The 23156-nt window shown below is 40.0% G+C and overlaps 1 protein-coding gene and 1 long non-coding RNA gene across 2 annotated transcripts; both read left to right on the top strand.

Moving 5' to 3' along the window:
- Positions 1 to 6040: 6040 nt before the first annotated feature.
- On the top strand, positions 6041 to 10041 carry LOC308684633 (zinc finger MYM-type protein 1-like; the record flags this gene model as incomplete). The annotated part of the gene is made up of 2 exons (XM_081355896.1): positions 6041 to 6490; positions 6602 to 10041. Exon 2 carries the CDS (start codon positions 7582 to 7584, stop codon positions 10039 to 10041), a length of 2460 nt encoding a protein of 819 aa, XP_081212022.1. The 5' UTR covers positions 6041 to 6490; positions 6602 to 7581.
- Positions 10042 to 12357: 2316 nt separating this feature from the next.
- On the top strand, positions 12358 to 13593 carry LOC308684280. The gene is made up of 3 exons (XR_014029338.1): positions 12358 to 12679; positions 13155 to 13229; positions 13327 to 13593. It is a non-coding gene; the product is annotated as an uncharacterized lncRNA (long non-coding RNA).
- The last annotated feature ends 9563 nt before the right edge of the window (positions 13594 to 23156 follow it).

Consider the following 23156-nt stretch of genomic DNA (forward strand, 5'->3'; position numbering starts at 1 on the left):
TTGAGGTATAACACAAACACTGAGGTTGGCGCGACTCCCTTACTGGATATCGCTGGCCTGTCTGGTTTTAATTTTCTGTCCGAACAACAGGTGATGACGGTTCCTTAGCAGATGGGCAATTTGCTGTAGGCTCAGAAGTGAATACTACTGAAGCTGGTGTACTGTAACTCATCTGGTCAGTAACGTCAGTGACTTCGGGAAAATCTGTGAATGCATTGGCTCCACTAAGCAACTGATCAGTGTGTCCTCCAGGAAAGATTGCCAGCAGTTTTTACTTTATGTTTTTACTGGACCCGTATGGGCCTCCACAGTAGCCAGAACCCATTCCAGACCACTGCCATAGTTCTGGGCCAGCACTGGTGAGCCTGTCTAAAAGGTTCTGTCTTTGGCTCGCAGGTTCTGTCACTGTACCTGATTCTCTTTTTGTCGTAGGACAGTTTCTTGCTTCTAGCTTCTAGCACAGCAAGAAGTTGTTGCATGAAGGCGTTGATGAAATGTGCCCTGCCCAAGCGAAGCTTTCAAAGCATGATTCATGGTCTGAACAAACCTTTCTGCTAACACATTTGTTGCAGGATGGGAAGGCGCTGACGTGATATGTTGAACCCCGTTTGCTAGTAGAAATGTGGCCATCTCATGAGATGTAAATTGGGGGCCATTGTCTGAGACAAAAGCCGCTTTCCGACCAAGTAGTTACAGGAACTTAGTTCTAGGAACTGTCCACTTCTAAACAGTTCTAAGAACTACTCTCCCCCAAACTCGGTTTTGCTGTTTGCGTTCGCACTGGCCAAGTGGCCATAGGAACTGGTAGGAGGGGTAAGGGAGTGACGCAAGCACGGTGACTTTTATTTTGACGGCGCGACGGACCTTTATTTTGGCGGCGCTGACAGCGCCAGAGCAAACAATGCTCGCATTCTCTGTGTTTATTAGTTAGCGATCTGTCTAACAGTACTGTTTAATATCTTATTAGATAGAACTGTTATAGAAAGTAGACAGTATATGAAAAAAGGTTATTAGCCTATGCCGTGTGGTTGATGTCCAGACCTAGCTGGGCAGATAAACATAATCATGTTTGGCTTGGTCCCCTCAAAGTTGCGTTGGATTTTCTCTTCAGCATAAATGTTTAGAGACCCATCTATCACTGTTTTCCATGTTTGTATAGTTAGTTTCTGGAGTAAATATATAGGCTATAATCTGTGTTTACATTCTAGCTGTTTTAAAAATGGCGGGTGCTGGTGTTCCGCGTGCGTTCGGTCAATCAGCATACACTAACGTCATGGATAGTTCCTATTGTGCTGGTTTAGACCCTACTCTGAAGTAGGACCTAAATTAATTCCTACAAATGGAGTTCCTAGAACTAAAATCGTTCCTAGTTCCTGCGGTGCGAACACGCCGACATCCGGGTACTTTAGCCAATAGTTCTAGGAACTGTGAAAAGGTTCCTCCGGTCGGAAAGCGGCTAAACTGTATGGGTGGTCCAAATCGACTATAGATTTCTTCCAGTTTCTCAATTGTCTTTTCAGCTAAGGTTGATTCATGATTGCCACCTCAGGCCACTTACTGTGTGCATCAACAACAACCAACAGCATTTAATCCTCAACTGGGCCTGCAAAATCAACATGATTGCGATGCTATGGCTTCTCAGGATATTCCCATGGGTGCAGTGTGCCAGTTGTGGTACATTGCGTATGCTCTGGCATGATGTACATGTCCTTTTTCCTCAATTTGGCTATCTACTTCTGGCCACCAGAAGTAACTGATTTGTGCAGTGCCGGTGGAATAATCACTTTCCTACCTCACAGCAAACAGCCTGACTGCACTGAAAGTTCATGATGCTGAGAGATATACGGTTTGAGCTCCAGGTCATAGCTCACACCATTGCCTGTCATGACAGTTTCCATGACCTTGGACAAGACAGGGTCATTGCGTGTGCCCCATTGCATACTTGCCCAGCTGTTACTGGGGCCCCTTCCACTTGACTGAAGTAGAAAATGACAGCTACCGGTTTTACCCTGTCAGCCAGCGGCAATCTGGACAGACCGTCCGCATTCCTGTGCAATTCCGACTTTTGGGACTTGATGTCATAGGTGTGAGCAGAGAGTAACAAATCCCACCTTTGCATCCAGCTGGCAGCAAGTGAGGGAATGCCATGGTGTGGACCAAATATTGATGATCGTTTAGCATCGTGAACTTTCTCACAAAAATGTACTGAGAAAGCTTGCGCACTCCAAACACAATGCTCAACGCTTCTCGCTCGATCTGAGCATAGTTTTCTTCAGCTTTACTCAGACTCCTGGAAACAAACGCGATTGGCCTTTCTAATACTTTTTTTAACTTAGTTTAGGCAGGATTCACATGAGTCTAGTGCTGCAGCTGTAGTGATTTACAACTCAATACTGAAAGAGAGTGTGTGTGTGTGTGTGCGATCTTTCAATCTGCTGTGTTTGCTGCAACATTCAATAAAGCTTCTCAACAAGTTCACTTTGTGTCTGACAACATCATTCAACTAACAGATGAAGATGCAGGTGCTTTTCAGAAGGTTGATGTAGCAGTAAATGTCAAATAAAGCTCTTGGGGTTTGAACATGGTCTCTGGAGACAGAGCTGCTCTATTCTGAGAGGATCACAATCACTCCACCCTGACAATGCAAATGGGCTTTTCAGTCTCACTCTTTGATTGGTTACATGATCTGGACTGGAACACTTTCACTTCTGCTTTAGTGAAGCAGCGCAGACAAACTGATCATTTATAGGAGATTAAAAAGTTTAGAATATTAAAATATCATAAAAATATCAACAACAAAAAATAAAAAAATAAAGAATCAGCCGTTCTGACACTAATTGTTACATAATCATTACATTTATAGACGATGGTGTAAATATATATGAAAATGTTATGAAAATCATAACTAATACATGATCACAAATGAAGAATCAGTGTGTTGTTAATAAATGTTAATATCATAGTGTATTTGTTCATTGTTCATACATGTTTATATTAAAGTGTATTTGTTAATTTTATAATAAAAACCCTTGGTTGAATGTGTGTTTCACTGCCAGTTTCTGCCCAGCCGACTCTCAGCCAGATCTGTCTTACAGTGCCTGGGCCAGACTTGGGCCATACCAGTCAATAAGAGTCGCTTTACAGGGTGTGGGCCACATCTGGGCCAGAGGAAGCTCTGTGTGTCCATGTTCAGTGTGTTGGGCCAGTTTTGGGCCGGGGACCCAGCCAGAAGTGGAGGTGGACCAGGCAAAGTTTGCTCTCTGGCCTGCTGTTATCAACTCAAGAGTGAACCAAAATCATGTTGCTCTAGTGATGGAGAAACAAAGCTTTTAGAAACCATTGAACCGATTGATTTGCATAATGATTCACTGTATTGAAGCTCTGGAAACGCCACACGCTGGTCAGAACAGCGGAAACTCAGCATAAAAACACCTTTTACACACCAAATGCAAATGTGTTTATTTAAAGTCTAATCTGTTCAATGCAATTACCAAATCATCTAATACCAGTAAATATGAAATGTCTTTATAATATGTGTTAGTTTATTAAATTGAAGGGCTTGTTTTGTTTGTTTTATGGAGAGCTTGGTAATCAGACCAATTAGACACTTTTAACTACAACTCCTTTTTTATTATAAAAATGTGTCAATAAACATTAATATTTAAAAAACTGATCTGAGATCAGGTGAAATGAAATAGACAGTGGATCATGGGTTCACAGAGATCATCGCCCCCTAGTGACGAACCAGTGACATTTGGAAACAGTGATGACATGAAGCCAGTGCTGCCAGATTTGGCCAGTTTTGAGTTTGATTGTTCTGGTAAAAATTGGTTTGGCGGTTTTCAAACTCCTACATTTTATAGACTAATTGGTTAATAACCAAAACTCAAGTGTGCATGTAGTCCATAAAATCAGTCATCATGATGTGTAAATACACCGGCCCACTGCAGATCTGATTCAGCCAATCAGAGATCAGCAATCAGACGTGATCATTCATGACTGACGGGTTTTTAGTGAGATCATTTGTAGCTGTATATTCGAGTGATCAGTGTGTCAAAGTGGCATAAATATACAGTTGTATCTACAGTAAAGAGTGGGAGAGTGACCCAACTCTCTAAACGTGGATTACACCTGGTGGGACTCGAAGGCTCTTTATGAATATAACTGTAACTCTGAGAGCACAGTTGAATGACTTCATTGAAATGGAGTATGGGACTATGACTCCTGTCCATCATCATGTTCACACTGGCCTGATCAGGACATCTGCAACTTCTAAACCGTCCAGACTGCGCTCTACTCGTCCCGACCGCTGCTGGAAGAGGCTTCAATCATTCATCAGTTTCGGCTGTGCTAATTTCTGTTATGATCTACAATGTGCACTTCAAGAAAGACGTACTCGTTCTGTTTAAAGTTAACCGCCTAACTCATCTGCAAACTCGACCGGAAGAAACAAGCGTCTTTTAGAGGAAATGTTCTCTTTTATAGAGATATTATCTTGCTAGAGAATATTCTCCTTTGGAAATAAAGTAAGTGTTGAAGTGCCCAGAGAAACTCTCTCGCTGACAGATAGGGAACTCAGTAATATTAAAGATCTGTCCTCTAGTGGTGAAGGATGTCACAGTTAGATTACATTGTAGTGGAAAGTTTTATAGGAACAAGCTCCACTCACATTTCTCCACATTTGTGTCCAGTTTAGTAAGGGATATAAGATTGTGTTTCATGTTTACTTACATCATAATAAATGAATAAAGTTTAAATAAAGAAAAAAACATTACCAGCAAAAAAGCACAGATATACCCCTTTTCCACCAACAAGAACCGGGTCCTGGTTCAGAGCCAGAGCCAGAGCTGGTTCAGTGTTGGTTCGACTGACGAGCTTACTAAGAACCGGTTTGCCTTTCCACCGGCTAGAGAGCCACAACAGAGCCAGATCTTACGTCACTGTATACGTCTCATGTTGCCCAGCAACCGCTAGTGCGGTAGCGCCAAACACAAACACGCCAGGCTTGTTCGAGATGCATCGGCTTCTCGCAGATCGATCTAAAAGCACAAGGAGTCGTATGCTCTCCGAACACTCCCACAGCTCCGATCAGTCCTCGCCGCTCCGATGCATCTCGAACAAGCCATCAACAATAACGGATGTTGCAATACTATGGATGCTCATGGGTTTGCAAAAATACATCGGAATCCAACGCGTTCGTGCAGCTCGCCGTAACTTATAGACGGATATTATAATCTAGCTGCTATTTAAAAATGGCGGTCACAAGTTTCTATTCGTCTTGTTGGTCACGTTAACCCCGCCCACAGCCCCTGACGCAAGCGGTTCTTTCTTGGCTCCGTTCTAGACCCTGCAATGATTTGGTGCTACTTAAGAACCAGTTTTACTGGTTCGGAGCTGGTGCTTTGGCGGTGGAAAAACAAAGAACCAATTTGAAACTAGGCTCTGGCTCCGAACCAGCACCAGCTCTGCCTTGGTGGAAAAGGGGTATGACAGAGGTTTTTGTACAACTCTTTATCACTGTGTGAACACATACTGACTGTTGATATAGTGTTCACTCAGACAGTAATAATCTCCTGTATCTTCAGTCTGGACTCCACTGATGGTCAGAGTAAAATCACTGCCAGATCCACTGCCACTGAATCTAGATGGAGTTCCAGTATAAAGGTTGCTTATCCTATAAATCAGGAGTTTAGGAGCTTCTCCAGGTTTCTGCTGATACCAGGCTAATAAGTTGCTGTATATTCCTACATCTATATTACACTCTATTGTTGCTGTTTGACTCTGTTGGACAGTTTTAACTTCAGGTTGAGTCAGAGTCACTCCTCTGGATTCTGAAGAAGAGAAAAGAAAGTCAGTTAGTTTGTTAAGAACCTTTTTAGAAAAAAACATTTGTATAATGATCAAAACAACAATGGCATATTATATTTATATTAAAAAGTAACAACCTTGAATAAACAGTGCAATGGTCCAGATGAAGATGTTGATTGTGTTCATTGCTGTAGTTTAGTCTTGTGTGATGATGAAGATTGTGTTCTGTTCTCTGGGGCGCTGTAAAGGAGGGGTAAAGGATGACAATTCTCGGTGCCCATGACTAAGAGGGGGCCCAGAGAAGCCCCCAATAAAATTGTGGTGCTAAAAATAAATAAATTGATAGTTAAAATTATTAACTTTAAATTATTCTATTTGCTGTTTCCTGGTGACAAAAAATTTATTTGTTTAGGAAACACAAACGTCCGTGGGCCCCTCTCCCCCTCTCGATTATCATAAAATGGTTCAGTCCGCCCAAATTGTATCCAGTAACCAAGGCAACACAAACAGCTTGACTTCACTTATAATGCCGGCAGAGGAGGAAGTGAAAATGCCTCAAAAATCTGGAAGTCAAAAACGTAAAGAGAAAAAAATAAGAGAAGTAAAAGAGGCAAAGGGTCGACAGTATGTTACCCAATATTTCTCAAGAAAAGGTGGGTTTGTAAGTAGGCCTAAATTGTTAGTGGACCGCCCGTGACAATGATCGTAGCCTGCCTACGGCACTTTTCTGTGCGTACGCACGCTTTGTACATGAGGCCCCAGGTCTCTACGGTAGCATTTTTCGACAAGTTAGCACGTTTCGATAGAGCAGGGTGCAGCGAGTGCACGGCTTTGCCTCACATGCAGCCGGTGTCGGCATCTTTGTACGAGGCTCCGCCCACTTTCAGCACCCTGCTGCGGTCCACGCTGTTGCACCTGTCTTGCAAGCAGTCTAACTTCATGAACTCTGATAAAAATCCCCTGCCAGCTACTGTACAAACTACTATCAGCTGTTTGTGAGGTTTCAGTGCATCTCTTGAAGATGATGTGGAGTTGTATTACTAAAATATCCCCTATATTGTCAAATACAGCATGATTCATCTCTGCCAAACATCTTCACATAATACTTTCACATTATCTGATCCAGACCGCTGGCAAAACTCAATTTAAACAGCGCAAAATGACTGCCTGTGGACGTTATAGGTAGAAATTATTATATTTCTGTTTTTATTCACACAATAAATATTTAAACTAGTTTTAATGAAAATTCATGTAGTTTTAGGAAAAGTCAGGGAGCAGCAAGACTTTGTGATTTATTTAGACAAAGTTATTGACCATATGCAATTTCAAAACAGTCAAAATGACGCCTTGTTCGTTCTAGTGTTAAAGATAATTACCATAAGTTTAAATGTTGCGGTTAAAATGACTGCTAGTGGCCGTTCTAGTGTTAAAAGTGCATGATAAGGGAACTCAATTTTCTCCCCATGTTAGGTCAAGAAAACGCTGGAAAAAATAACAATACACAGTTTTAGTTAAACGTTCAATGCAGTCAAACGCACTTTGTTAAAATCATGCCTCGTCCCAAACAGAGTCAAATGAACCAGCAGCAGCAACTGGTCCGGCTGTCTCCCAACCCCTAACTCCAGCATCCCCTGGATCAGCCCCTGCGCTCCAACATGAAGAAGAAGGTCAGCGGCTATTAGTATTGGTTTAATGGCAACACATTAATGTCTGAAAGTGATACACACAAAATATAAGAGGCATCTGTAGAGTGGAAAAGATTGGCTATAGGAAATGCTATATACTTTGTCAGTTCCAGGACCCTCTTCCTGTTTGTCAGGGAGAACTGAGGAAGTGGAGGAAGAGATGGAAGAGGGTATAGATGCAAGTGAGAGACAGATGGCAGAGAGTGAAGATGGAGATGAGAATTCAGATGCCGAGGATGGACTGAATGTTGAGGGATTTGAAAGGGAAGAAAATCTTGTGACAAACGACCCTGGTTTGTGGCCAGCAGTTTGTACTGATCAGGATAGGGAGGACATAGTCAGAAAATTGGCTGTGACCATGAGAGAAAAGAAAGTGGAAATGCCATGCGATTCAGGGGGGAAGCCGTTCCCTGAATACTTGAATTATACAAAGTCAGCCAATAAGAGAGAAAAAATTAAGAGAGACTGGCTTACTTTTAGTCAAAGCAATCAGTCACTTTATTGCATACCATGTGTGCTTTTCTCCAATATACAGAAAAAGCCTTCCTGTAGTGCACTGGCCAGTCAAAATGGGTTTAAAATGTGTCATGTGAGGTGGCGTCGCATGTACAATAAACTCCCAATCCATGAGAGGAGTGATGCACACAGAGACTGCTACTTAAGATGGAAAAATCTGCAAAGATCTGTTTTACAAGATAAAGGTATAGACTCTCTGTTAAACAGGGAGTTCCAAACAGAAATTGAGAAAAATAGGGCCATCCTGGAGAGACTGTTAGATGTTACCCTACACCTGGCCTCAAGAAACCTGCCTTTCAGAGGCAAAACAAGCGACTTAGATGACGTTCATAATGGCAATTTCCTAGGCACACTGGAGCTTTTGTCACATTATGATCCTCTGCTGAAAGAGCACTTTCAAAAAATCAGGGACAACAAACAAAAACAAAAAGAAGGAAAACAAACCAGGCTAACACATTATCTTAGCTCTGAAAGTCAAAATGAGTTCATCAACTTATGTGGCAGACGAGTTCTGAAAAGAATTCTACAGGAAAGGGAGGATGCCATCTATTATGCAGTCATCGCCGATGCCACACCAGACATTTCCCATACAGAGCAAAACGTGGTGGTACTACGGTATGTCAAATATGACAAAGAAAAAGACGAGTGGGAGATCACCGAGAGGTTCCTTGAATTCAAGGATTTTTACAAAAAGACAGGGAGAGAGATAGCTGAGATGATTGAGTCTGTTCTTTGTGAGCATGGGATTGACATCAGTGATTGCAGAGGACAGGGATATGACAATGGGGCAAATATGTCAGGGAAGGTAAAGCGAGTCCAAGCTGAAATACTGAGGAAAAACAAGCTAGCTACTTATTCACCTTGTGCCTCTCATACATTAAATCTTGTCGGTGTACATGCTGCACAATCAAGTCCAGATGTATCCACCTTTTTTGGCTGCATAAATCGCCTGTACACATTTGTAAGTAGCAGCCCAGAGCGCTGGGCAATCTACAAAGAGCAAACAGGTTGCTCATTGCATCAGCTATCTGATACCCGCTGGAGTGCAAGGATTGAGGCTGTTAAACCTGTGGCAAAGCACCTACCTTCTGTCATCAATGCACTTGATAGCATACTAATGACTTGCAGTCTCACCAATGAAGCAAGATCAGATGCTAATGGTCTCAGAAAATACTTCATGTCATTTGATGCTATTCTTCTTCTCACCATCTGGCTGAAAGTACTGCAAAGCATTGATGACAGGAATGTTATTCTCCAGTCAGGGAAAATCTCACTTGACATAGAGGCAGCCAATATCAGAGCCTTGGCAGAAGAGATGCAGTCTCTGAGAGATGCATGGGGGTCTCTCCTAGCTGAGGCAAAGTTGATAGCTAGAGAAGCTCATGTTACTCCTCAGTTAAGCAAGGAGTGCAGTCGCAAGAAGAAAAGAAAGAGATTCCATGATGAAACCTGTGAAGAGGAGACAACTCAGGAAGATTCAGAAACAGAGTTTCGGAATACTGTGTTTTACACTGCTATGGATAGTATCATCAGTGACTTAGACACTAGGTTCCAGAGAATTGCTGATATTGTGAACGAGTTTTATGCGGTTCTGAAAGTTGGACAGATTAATGAGGACAAAATCTCTTCTGTGTGCCAACCACTGATCACTAAGTATTCCAGTGATCTAACTCCTGATTTTGAAAATCAAGTAAGACACCTAAACCGTGTATATGCTTCCAACTTCCCCCCTAACCTGTCACCTCTTGAACTCCTAAATGCTATTTGTAAGCTGCAGCTGCAAAGCATCTTTGGAGAAGTGTGCATTGCTTTGCGTTTATTTAGCACACTGCCAGTGACTGTTGCAGGTGGGGAGAGGGCATTCAGCAAATTAAAACTGATAAAAAACTACTTGAGGTCTACAATGTCTCAAGAAAGGCTTTGCAGTCTTGCTATGCTTTCCATTGAGAGCGAGTTGGCTAGAGAGCTCGACTTCAAAGATTTGATTAATGATTTTGCCGCTGAAAAGGTCAGATGTTGGACTTTTGTTTAGAAATGTTGAGCAAGGACAAGAGATTAGAAATGATGTGGAAAGAGTAACTCAGACTCATCTATGTTATACCTTGGCCATTCTTTGATATAGTATATTATGCAAGTTCTGCTTAAATTATTATAAATTTTATATGGCCATTTTGTTTTATGGTGGTGTTTTCTTGCTGAGATTTTTTTTTCACCACAGATTGTAATTCCTGTTTTTTAAATTGAAGAGTTTTATTTTGAAATTTCAGTATCAGTGTTGAAGCAAATAAATATAAATACATTTCATTGTATTAAGAGTGCTCAGCGTTTCCGTTACATTTCAACTGTCATGTTAAAAATATTAGGTTAGATTAGATTAACTTTATTGTCATTGCCAGTGTACAGTACAAATATGTACAGTACATACATCCAAATATAAATATATGTGAATACACTATATGACACATGTACAGCTATGCACAGTATTATACAGTACTGAAGTAGTGCAGTATTACAGAGGACAAATTACGGATGTGGACATGGGATGGAGTTCAATTGTCTGATTGACTTAAATATATGAGAATGATATTCAAAATACCATAAAAGCGCATGATTTTATGTAAATTAATATGAAAAAAGTCTCAGCTGTGTTGGGGGCCCTGTCAAGATTATTTTCATGGGGCCCAAAATCCTTAGCAGCGCCCCTGTCTGTTCTGCTCTCAGTCATGAAGTGTTAAACTCACAGCACTATAAACACTCTCAGAGCACTGAAGCATGTGCTGACAATGCAAAGTGACTCTCTCTATTTAAATCATTATCCTGAAGACTGTAGATCAGTCACAAACACATTATCAAACAATTTCCTCATGTTGAGAAATGCTAAGTTATTATACACACATTTCTGAAGAGTCTATTGACAGAATCACACATATTATTGATTCAGTCATTAATAATATTTACATTGCACTTATTTAATAACTGATGAGGAAACTATTGATTTGAAGACATTCATACAGTATATATTAACCCTTTGCAAAACATTTTAATGGCACATGATAACAATTATTCCACATAATTTCTTGGCTCATTTGGGAACATTTTATTGATTTTATTGATCATTTCACCTCCCCCGCCCTGTTGGGAACTTTTTTCCTTCTTCAAAGCAGACCAGGAGACATTGGGATTGTGTTCAAACAGAAGTTCTTCTTTATTGAGCGTGGCTGCGGTTCGTCCAACAATCTCTAACTAATGTAACTTTACATTACAACTAACTAAACTTTTACAACTAATGTATCTTATAGGCAATTCAGTGGACTGTCCTTAAAAGTGCTGACCTTACACACAGCCTTAGGGAAGGGACAATAGAGCGAATGGTACCCCCCAAATTGTATAAACAACACATGGTCACGAGAACTAAGACTTTGTAACATTCACACAGTTCAACTCTTAGTAGAAAGATCAAAGACTACAAAACCCCTTCAAAGAAAACTGTTAAATCTAATCAGTAAATGGATGCCCTCATGCTCACCTTGAATGCCCAATACAGTATAGTTCACCTTAGTTTTTTATGTGATGTTATGTAAGGAAGTAGGATCAGCAGATCTAAAACATATTCTTAAATTTGTAATCCTACAGCCCCAAAACATTTTTTTTCAGAATCATAGAGAAAATCATCATGATATAATACTCAGAGAGCAATAAAAAAATCACAAATCTTTTTCAAAAATGTCAAGAAATCATTAAGTAAAAAGAGAAAAACACTTGAAACACATTAATATATTTGATTTGATACAGACATAGGTTTGTATCATGACTGATATATTTGATTTGATACAGGCATAGGTTTGTATCATGACTGATATATTTGATTTGATACAGGCATAGGTTTGTATCATGACTGATATATTTGATTTGATACAGGCATAGGTTTGTATCATGACTGATATATTTGATTTGATACAGACAGGTTTGTATCATGACTGATATATTTGATACAGGCATAGTGTAGTGGCAAAAACAATGTTGGGTTTTTCCTGTAACCCCCCTGTTATTGTTTCTAACCACCTGGAGAATGTGAGAACAGGGTCAGACTCACAGCCCAAATCCAAGAAAATCCAAGAGTGTTGTTGTTGAATGTTTGTTGATATTTATTGCAAATAAAAATAAAGTACAAAACAAAAATGAAAACTTCCTTTGTAGCGCTTGGAGTTCAGCTTTCTCCTACAGGCCAAGCTCCAGTAACACAGATCCAGGCCGAGGTCAAAGACTGTGGCTGCGTCCGAAACCGCATACTTCCCTACTATATAGTATGGAAAAAGCAGTAGGCGAGCGAATAAGTATGTCCGAATCCTTAGTATCCATAAAAGAGTAGGCGAGAATTACCAGAGTGACGTACTAATTATCGCGAGATTCGGGCGTACATATACTTATAGTGCGTCCGAATATTCCTACTTTCATACTATATAGTATGGGAAAACAGTACGTGAACGGAGTAGTATGTCCGAAACCTCAGTACTCATAAAAGAGTAGGCGAGAAGTTCCCGGATGGCTTACTGCTTCAACCCAGATTTTGAAGAGCTCGAAGATGAATACTTTTCTATCCCAGGAGGCCACGCGAGAGGATACGTCATTATCAAACATCGCAGATATCAGCGACGCGGGTACTTTCAAATGTGAGTAAACACGGGTCCTTGTGTTAAAATTGCATGTGTTGAACTACTGTAGAGTAAACTGTTGAATTGTTGAAGGTGTAAAGACGTTACACAGTGTAGTATAGTTGTGATTTTGCTGTAAAAACACGTTTTATTATGTATAACGTTAGCTAACAGGCGAGCTCCAGTAAGGACACGTAAGTTACGTCTCTAAAGTGGATTTACATAAACCATATACATCTTAAAGACGCTTATTTTAAATGTACATTTACATCTGACAGGAAAATCTTCAGTAAGTATTGCAGAAGAGCACATCACAACATGAAATAGACATCTGAGTGATGAATGTGTGCTATTATGTAGAACAAATCTATAAAGTAACTAAACATAAGTTATCTATTTTATTTGATAAATTGAGGAACATTTATGTTGGATAAAAAGTTAAAACAAGCTCATAAATCACAGAGGTAATGTGAATCTTGTCTGGATGTTACAGGGTCAGATGAACAGATGTGTGTTTATCCGGTGGAGAGTGGCTCATGAAGCTGAATGCTGCCATCAAAGGCTTTGAGTAAGTATACCACAGAAATTAATAACAATAACTAATTATTGTAATTTCAAGCAGAGCTATTACAGCACTTTTCTGATTCTTGGTTTCTGTGCATTAGCTGCAGATCTTCTGTGGTGGAGCAGGACCTGCAAGGGAAGATGATGGCGGCGTTTGTGAAAAAAAGTGGTTTTGTCTTCTAAATAATACTGAAATCATATGACATTGTGTGGTTAAAATGACTGCTTTTGTGTTATGTTTGTGCATTTTGTAGAATCTGAAATGTCAGCAGGCTGGTGTGAGTGCTGAGGATGAGGAGCCCAGAGCTGAATCCTGGAGATGGTGCCATGAGTCCCTCCATCACTCCACCTGCCCTTATGAGTCCCTCCATCACTCCACCTGCCCTTATGAGTCCCTCCATCACTCCACCTGCCCTTATGAGACCCTCCATCACTCCACCTGCCCTTATTGCCTCAGATTGTGAAGCACAACACAACACGCAACAACCTCAGCGCCTTCAGCCTACATACATGATTGTAGTTTGAATAAAGCTTTGTTTCATGTGTTGACTTGTATATGCATTTGTTTATTGTGTGATGGTGACTTTCATTCATTCTTTTACTAATTTATTAATATTTCTCATTGTTGTCAGTAAATACAATATAATTATTTAATTAATGCTTTATTTAATTGTTTGAATGCAAATGTAGATATGTTCACTATATACTTTTTACTACTATTTTCAGTAAAAAGTAATATAATTAAGTATTGGTCAGCATTTATCGTTGTTTTTATTGTATGTTTTGGGGTGGGATATCAATGCAATTCATTCTGGGGTAATATTAATTTTTAATATTAATGATACTTAAATTTTTTTGAGTATAAAATCAACAGTTTTCTCCAAAGGCAAATCTTTGCACAGCTGCCCTTTGTGCAGACATTAGAAACGCTGAGGAAATCCGTTCTAGGTAGGGCTGTTGAGTTGCTGATGTTATGAGGTGTGTATATATATATATATATCATGGGTTTGCATACATAATACGAGATTTTTTACACAGGAAAAAATAACCTAGTACAAGGTTGAATATTTTAATATATTTCTTCTTAAATAATTCAATATAATACATTTAAAAATGCATTTAAAAAAATATATTTATAGGCCTAGGCCTGAGGGATGAAACGAGAGTTAAATTCAACAAGAAAAAGAGGAAAACATAAAGCAGTTAGCCACTTTTGCTTGTGGATAAAAATGTTTGGATATAAAATAAAGAAATTAACAACATTCAAGAGATGACCATTTTGGGATTTCGTAATAAAAATAAATAATATTGTAAGGATAAAACGGTGGGTCACATTAGTAGGGTTAAGTATAAGAACTTTAATCAACCCTAAATGTATTCACAAAAGAAATGGGCAGCAGTTTCTTCAAAATGAGCAAGTTTAATCAATATCAATATTTACAGATAGATTAATTAAACGTGTCGTTCAAATCTTTTAAGTTGTTGCGCGTGTGATAATGCGTCGTAGGTCACATGATAATGTCAACATGGCAGATGTCCGGTTCGCATTCATACTCAACGAGATTTGGCTATAAAGTACCTACTCTTTTAGCGCTCGTTAAGTAAGTACTCATTGAAAATAAGTACCTACTCATTGAGTACGCGGTTTCGGACGCAGCCTGTATCTGCTGGCACGCCTTCTCCTTCTGTGTCTCCTTCTGCGCTACATGCTCCAACTTATAGGACAGCGCCCTCTCTGGCTGTAGAAGGTGTACCACTCAAATGCAATAGAAAAGACAATTATAAGTAAACTATGAAACCAAAAATAAACTCAAATGCGGCTCCTACACACCGGCCCCTAATTGTTCTCTATAGAATCAATTATTTAAAATAAATACAAAAAAGGAGCCAAAAATCAAATAATCTCTTAATGCTTTTAGAAAAATATGTATATATGTATACATTACATCCCTTATTGTTGATCTTTAAGGGGCACCGGACACACTTCATTTTCCAGAATTCGGCACAGCTTGGTAATGGGCCTATCAAGGATTGAAGTCTGTGTCTGGAGCTTTACGGATCGGACCAGCCCCTTTCGATCAGGCTTGGTCTCTAGAACTCTTCCTAATGGCCATGACCCTCTAGGAGCAGTGGGGTCAACCACCAGAACAAGATCTCCAACATTCAGGTTCTTCTTCGCTACAGTCCATTTTTGCCTTTCCTGGAGTAGAATAAGGTATTCTTTGGTCCATCTATGCCAGAAGAGATCTGCCATGTACTGGACCTGTTTCCAGTGGCGTCTAGCATAAAGGTCTGATTTCAGGAAGATTCCAGGAGGCATAATGGGCTTAGTTTTCAGCAGGAGCAGGTGGTTTGGGGTCAGCGGTTCTAGGTCGTATGGGTCTGAGGACACTGTGGAGAGAGGACGGTTGTTTAGAATAGCCTCTACCTCACAGAATAGAGTTTGAAGACCCTCATCATCGATGGACTGTTGATGGAGTGTGGAGTACAGCACGTAACGAACAGATCTTATAAGCCTTTCCCAGACTCCGCCATGGTGCGATGCAGCTGGTGGGTTGAAACTCCACTCAATTCCATCAGGAAGCAGGGCATCCTGGATCTTCAACTTGTCCAGTGTCACCAGAGCTTTCTTGAGTTCCACCTGAGCACCCACCAAGTTCGTTCCGTTGTCAGATCTGATGTGCTTAATCTGCCCCCTTCTGCAAACAAATCTCCTCAAAGCGTGAATGCCAGTCAGTGTCTAATGAGAAAGCTACTTCCAAATGAACAGCTCTGCTAGACATACATGTAAACAGAACTCCATACCTTTTGATGGTGCTTCTTCCTCGCCTCACTTCAATCGGGCCAAAATAGTCCAATCTGACATTGGTAAAGGGAGGGAGGTCAGGTAGGATTCTTTCTAGTGGCAAATCTGCCATTTTTTGCTCACCTACTTTGCCCTTCACACGTCAACACATGACACATCTTGAGAGCACCTTTCTTGCTAAGGAGTTGGCCTTAATAATCCAATATTTCTTACGGAGCTCTGAGAGCATGTGGTTCCTGCCACTGTGACCACAACGTTCATGAATGTGTCTTAAAAGAAGAATTGAAATGTGTGAATCTTTGGGCAAGATACAGGGGTGTTTAGTTTCATCAGGCATGGCAGATTTATGCATCCGGCCACCTACTCTTAAGATGCCTTCATCTAGCACAGGATCAAGCCTACAGATCCTGCTGCTCCTTTTCACTTTAGGTGGGGTCATTTGCAGTGTTGTAATTTCAGCTGGGAATGCTTGCCTCTGAACATAAGAGATAACTGACCTTTCTGCCTGTAAGAGATCTTCCACTGTGAGGAGCTGTCCACCGGGTTTGGTCTTGAAACCCTCAAGGTTTGGGCTCACCTTTTGGCTGTGGGAGCGGGTAGTGACTTGATACGATGGGAAGTCCTTTTGTTTTTTGATTCTCAGTATCAAGGCCTTTTTCAGTTTGATGTACCATGCCACTGCTTTAAGTAGCCTAATCCAATTTGAAAAGTATGAAATAAGCTGGTCTGTGGGTGTTTCAGTGTTTACCACTGTTGTAAACACAGTAGTGTTTCTCCTGACCTCTGGATCATCTTGTAACACTGAGCCCAATGCCTCCACCTCTAACCAACTTTCCTCAGGTTTCCATAGGAACTCTGGGCCATGCATCCACCTCCTTTGTTCCATGAATTTACCTGCACTCAATCCTCTCGAGGAATCATCAGCTGGATTGTCTTTACTTCTTGCGTATCTCCATTGAGACAGCTCTGAGTTATCCCGTTATCAGCGAGACCCTGTTGGCTACATACGTTTTAAATCTTGCAGTATCACTTCTAATGTACTTAAGTACGGTTTGGCTGTCAGTCCAGAAAACGGAGGGCTTTAAGGGTAGATGTAGTTCTCTCCTTAGCATTTTGTCCACCTTTACCAACAATGCTGCAGCGGCCAGCTCCAGACGTGGTACTGTGATGTTCTTTAAAGGAAGGACTCTGGACTTTCCCATGAGAAAAGCGACATGTACAATGTCCTGTTCATTAGCTTGTCTTATGTAGCTCACTGAGCCATAGCCATTCTCACTGGCGTCAGCAAAGTGGTGTAGTTCTGCACACTTTGTTGTTCCATAGCCTTTTGGTTTCAAACAACGTGCAACACTGAAGCATTTTATTTTTTCTAAACTGTTTGTCCATCCTTCCCACCTGTCTACTACAGCTTGGGGCAAAGGCTCGTCCCATCCAAAGCCTCTCTGGCAGAGCTCCTGTAGCAACTGCTTGGCTGGGAGAATGAGAGGAGCAAGAAACCCTAGGGGATCAAAAATGGAACTTACAACAGAAAGTATGCCTCTGCGGGTATGTGGCTTCTGGCTTAAATTGATGTTAACTCTTCCGAGTCGCCGATCACGCCGGCGTGATCAAATCACATGACCAGTTTAAGACGTCGAAGCATAAAAACAAAGTCACGTTGAGCGCTGCTGTCCACTTCTGTCGAAAGTGCTGGCTTGAAACTCTATTTTACTTTTTGTTTTGTGTTGATAGACCAAGTAAAAACGGAGATATGATAATTTAAACTTTATATAAACATTTTTTGAAAATATTGACGCGTTCGTAAAGGAACGCAAGATGGGATGCGACAGGCGTTGCATTTATTCTCATAACTTCGTCGGTTTTTGTCATAAAGCAAAACGGAGAAAAATGTGTGAATCTGCTGACTCTGCTCTTCAGGCTGCACATTTTAGGGAGTGGAGGAGGAGCCAACTGAGCAAAGAAGTGAAATTGAAAGGCGCCCGCGGTAATCGGTATGGAGTAGACAGAGAGACATATATATAGAAAGAGAGAGAGAGAGATATTATTGCTAGTTTTTGGAAAAGTTTGAATAGATTTTGAGAGTAGTTTAGGAGTAGTGTAGATAGTTTAGGTAGTTTAGGTAGTTTTTTGTGGAAGGAAAATGAAGCGAATGTCTTTGGTCTCATTGTTGACAGAAACTGTTTTGAGGAGTGGCACAGATAAAAAAAAAAAACTCACCTGATATTCGTTGTAAATAGTTGTATATATAGTTTGATTTTGTGTTCATTTGACCTTTTGTATAGTATATTTGCACTTTTTAGGAACCCCTCTTACTCAAGGAAGGAAAGCCCTGTAATGTAGCTGTCTGTGTAATTGTACATGAAGTGTTTTGTAGAGTTTCTAAGCAAAAAAGAAAAGAAAAAAACGCCTATTGCCACACCTGCTTTTTGCTGTATATAGTTAGATTTTATCTCAATTTTACCTTTTTTATGTTGTATTTGCACTAATTGGGAACCCTCATACTCTGGGAATGCAAGGCCTTAAATATAGCTCTCTGTATAATTGTGTGCATAAACTTTTAAAAAGTGGCAAAGCTAAAAAGAGAAAAAAAAGCCTATGGCTACACTCGCTTTTTTTTTGTAAATCATATTTTTTTTGTATATAGCTTGATTATATCTGAATTTTACCTGTATATGTTGACATTTAAAACTTGTGTTTACATTTTAAACCTTTTAAAATGCTTCATTGAGCATGTTTGTGTTTTTTGTAGTAAAAAAAATATAATTTTTCTATTCGGATTTTGTGTTTTTTGTGTGATTTTGGGTCCAGTATGTTGATACAGTACATAAAAGTGAAAAAATAATTGTCTGTTCATATAGGTGATGTTGTGCTGAAAAAAACAATACCAAACATTGGTATGGTAAACATTTGTTTATGTCGCAAAATAAAAAAAATAAAAAGTACTCAAAAACGGCCAAAATAGCCCAAGACTCCGAAGAGTTAAACTGGAAATGGTCAGAGTCCACACACCACTGCAATCCCAGGGCTCTTTCCATTGGTAGGCTGTCTTTGTCAAGATCCAGTGTTTTGATTTCTTTTGCCCATTTTTCTTTTGGAATGGATGCTAGAACTGCCCGATTATTGCTGATTATATGACCCATTGAGTCAGCTGGAATCCACCTTTGTAGCATAGTGCAGTGAGGTCTTTTACTAGCTGGATGGCTTCAGACTCTTCAACCACGGACTTAACACAATCATCCACATAAAAGTTGTGCCGGATTGTTTCAGCTACCTGAAGGGGAAAACAGCTTTCATTGTCATCAGCAGTTTTTCGTAATGCAAAACTTGCGCAACTTGGGGAGGACACTGCACCAAAGATGTGCACAAGCATACGGTATTCCTTTGGGGTTTGACGGGTGTCACCCTGTGGCCACCACAGAAAGTGCAAGTAGTCCACACCTGATTTCTCGACTCCCACCTGATGGAACATTGACTTAACATCAGCCATAATTCCAATGGGTTCTTTGCGGAATCTCCAAATGACTCCGACAAGAGAATTGGTCAGATCAGGACCCTGTAGTAGCTCTGTGTTGAGGGATACACCTTTGTAAGTAGCTGCACAATCAAACACCACTCTAAGTTTCTTCTTTTTGGGGTGATACACTCCGTGGTGTGGTATGTACCATACCTTTCCAGGTGCCTGTGTGAGTTCTTCCTTTGGGACCTCCTCTGCATAATGATTTTCAAAGATGTCATTGATAAAGGCAACATATTCCTGTTTGTATTGTTCATCTTTTTTCATTTTTCTTTTCAGAGTTTGGAGGCGCTGTTCTGCAACTTGGCGATTGTTAGGCATGCTGACCTCAGTTTTCCTAAAGGGCAACTTCAGATAGTAATGTCCATCTTGTAAGACCGCCTCATTGGCTATCTCTAAAAACCTTCTGTCCTCAACTGACATTTCGGTCTTCTCCTCAGATGCTACCTCACTGAAATCCTGATTATACTGTGAGATCAGAAGCTGTTCTAGACTTGTAACTGATATCCTATTCACAGTCACATTCTCTGCACTGCCATCAGCACTTCTCAGTGGCCCGTTTACAACCCACCCCAATAAGGTTCTAACTGCGTAGGGTCCCCCACCATGACTATTAACAACCTCCCATGGTTTGTTGAAGATTTTATTATTTAGAAAATAAGTAATTTAACTACACATTATACACTATTATTTCCTTTCTGTCTGTGTATGACTTTGGGTAACTTTGGAACCTGAGAGATGTGTTGTTACAGCAGAGAATTCTATTTCAGTAATGTCACATGGTACAAAACTATTTCTCAAAATACCTATAGAATGTATTACCATGTTTGGGACAAGGAGAGGGTATATACGTTTGCTGGGCAATCTTTCTGGAGGGTCTTTCTGCAGAGGGGCACTCGGCTTTGTTTGTTAATAAAGTCTAATTTTTTCTGGCATCAAATATCTCTGAAGTCATTCCCCTGAAAAGAATTAAACCACAACAAATGGCGCCCAACGTGGGGCGTGGCTTAGGAGCTGAAGGAGCCACGAAGGGATCGCTGGTGACTGACACAGACAACAGTGGCCGCTGTACTTTGAGGTGAGCAGTTTTTGCTTTTGAATAAGGTATGTGTTAGTCACCAGTGGCCCGGATGTGGTAAGACAAGCTTCTCCAAATTTAAAGAACTTAAAAAGTGAGATGTTTGATATCAGAAAAATTGCATGCATTGTCTTTGTTGATGTCAAGTAGTTGGTAAAAGCGCGGGGGAGCTCCCGATAGTGTTTGCTAGTGCTTGTTTAATCCTGAGTGGATTCTATAACTACTGGTGATGCTGATTTAGCGCAAAGAGTTTTGACGTACGTACGTAAGGATCTGTGTTTGTTCATCAAGTGGGCCTCGAAGGATGATGAGCAAAAAGCATGCACACAGGGGATTAATATAAGTTAATTTGTATTTACTTGTCAAGAGGGCCTTGAGGATGGCAAGTGTACTGATAAGGATATCAGTGGTTTATCTGTGTTTACTTTGAGAAGTATAGCATGTGCACAGATGGTTAGCTCACGGTTACCGCTTTGTTAAACAAAGTTTTAACGAAGGACTGCTCGGGTGAAGCTGGAAAAATAGAGGTTTTAAAAGTCTATAGGTTTAGAGTAACGGTTACCGCCTCGAATGCATGTAGCGAGGGACTGCTCGGGTTACTAAAATCATATGGAATAGGATAGTTAAAAGTGTTACTGTGTTGATGAGTGAACCTGTTAATGTATTGTTCAGATCTGACAGGGAGTACATAATAGTGTGTGTGTGAGTGTTTATGGGATCCTGTGTCTTGTGTGACTGTGCCTGTGGTTGAAAATAAGTGACCTCTGACCCTGGTTGCTTGAAGGGACAGAGAATGTGTGAATGACCTGTGAATGAAGGGACTGAAATGGTGTGTATTAGAAAAAAAAGAAAGAAAAGTAATGGAAAACAATTGTTTCAAGATATTAACTATAAAGAATATTGCAGTATAAAATAAGTTAAAATAATAAGATATATATTTAATCAATAAATGTAATGATATATTAATAGATAAATACAAATAAGATTGCACATGCTTAATATATTATATATTATATCTGAAGACGTCTAAAATTTGTATCTCGCTATCCCTGAAGACAGAAAAGTATTCCATTGCAGATTAATAAGTTTGTGTTAAGAGAAAAATAACTGGTGCAGTGTGCTGAAGGTTAGCAAGATTGAGTGACCAAGTTTCAAAAGTCAAAAATACTTTACAGAAGTTGATGAGAGTAAAAAATAAGAGGAATTCCTTGATGATTGTTGAGAAACATACTAGATTATTGTGAACACAGCATGCAAATATAGAAGAAAGATTGAAGTCTGATTTTATGACAGGGAAAATTATTGAATTGAATTATTCTCAGATCATCAGAGTTATATTATTGCTGATATAGAAAAACAGAACTAGCTTGCTCTTTTCCTGCAATGAAGAACTGCTTACTAATAGAATGAGGGAAATGCTATGGTCAACCAGTGAGATGTTTATATAAAAGAAATAGTGAAAAGATGCAGGTTAAAAAGTGGAATGTATATAAAGAGCTAATAGCTTATATGTAAAAGTTCAATTTGACTCATGCAGATCTGAGTGTTCATCTTTCAGTGTCCTGTGGAAGCAACAAGAGGGCAAAGGGCAGAGACATGAATGCAGAGACACGAATGCAGAGAGAAGAAGAGAATGGGTGAGGGGTTCTCAGCTCCCCTCCTGAAGTTCAAAAAGACTCAGAAAGACTGAATTAAGACTGGAAAAGGTGAATCTTTCACTTGAGACTTTTCCTGAAAACAAAGACAAATCCTGAGATGCAAAACTGTTACAGGATTGATCAAAAGCCCAAACTGAGAAGCGACAGAGAAACAGCAGAGCCTATATTCCACTCTGCAATGGCCATTGAGTGACAGCAAGGCTGAAAAACATGTCAACGAACACTGATCTAAAAACAGAAGAACTGACCCTTACGGCACCACAGGTGTGACAAACCTAATGAACACTCTAGAGACTGCTTCAAATTTAGTTCATTATTATATTAACTTAATTCATTCTGATTATTCACTGGTCTCATAGCAATTCTTTATTCTCTGCTAAACTAACCCTCTCTGCTTTTTCAATAGGTACAAGTCCAGCTCTATAAGAAAAGAAAATACAGAGAAGTGAGTGCTCAACTCACCGAATAGTTCAAACTGAGGCTGGATTTGGTATGAGGGCTATTAAATTAGACAACTATAGGGCTAAAAGCATGATAGAATTATTCTCTGGCAAAGAAAAAGACACAAAATGTCAAAGAATTATTATTTTTGCTTGCAAAACAATGATACTGGTCACTCCATCTTGTTTTAATAATTTTCTAGAGATAGATTGGAGAAGAAATAACTCCAAAAGTCCAAAATTATGAAATTAAAAATGCTGTCAAAACTGGGATAATGAGATGGAAATGTTATTGGCCATGGATCCAAGATTAAGTAGAGATCTCCAATGTTCTTCTTAAAGCAGCTCATGAGCAAAAACCAAAAGAATATGAAAAAGTAGACCAAACAAATGACAAAATGCATTTGAGAAATTACAATTGGCTGTCTTACTCTC

This window comes from Scardinius erythrophthalmus (genome assembly GCF_964197995.2).
Source record: "Scardinius erythrophthalmus genome assembly, chromosome: 24".
NCBI lineage: Eukaryota > Metazoa > Chordata > Actinopteri > Cypriniformes > Leuciscidae > Scardinius > Scardinius erythrophthalmus.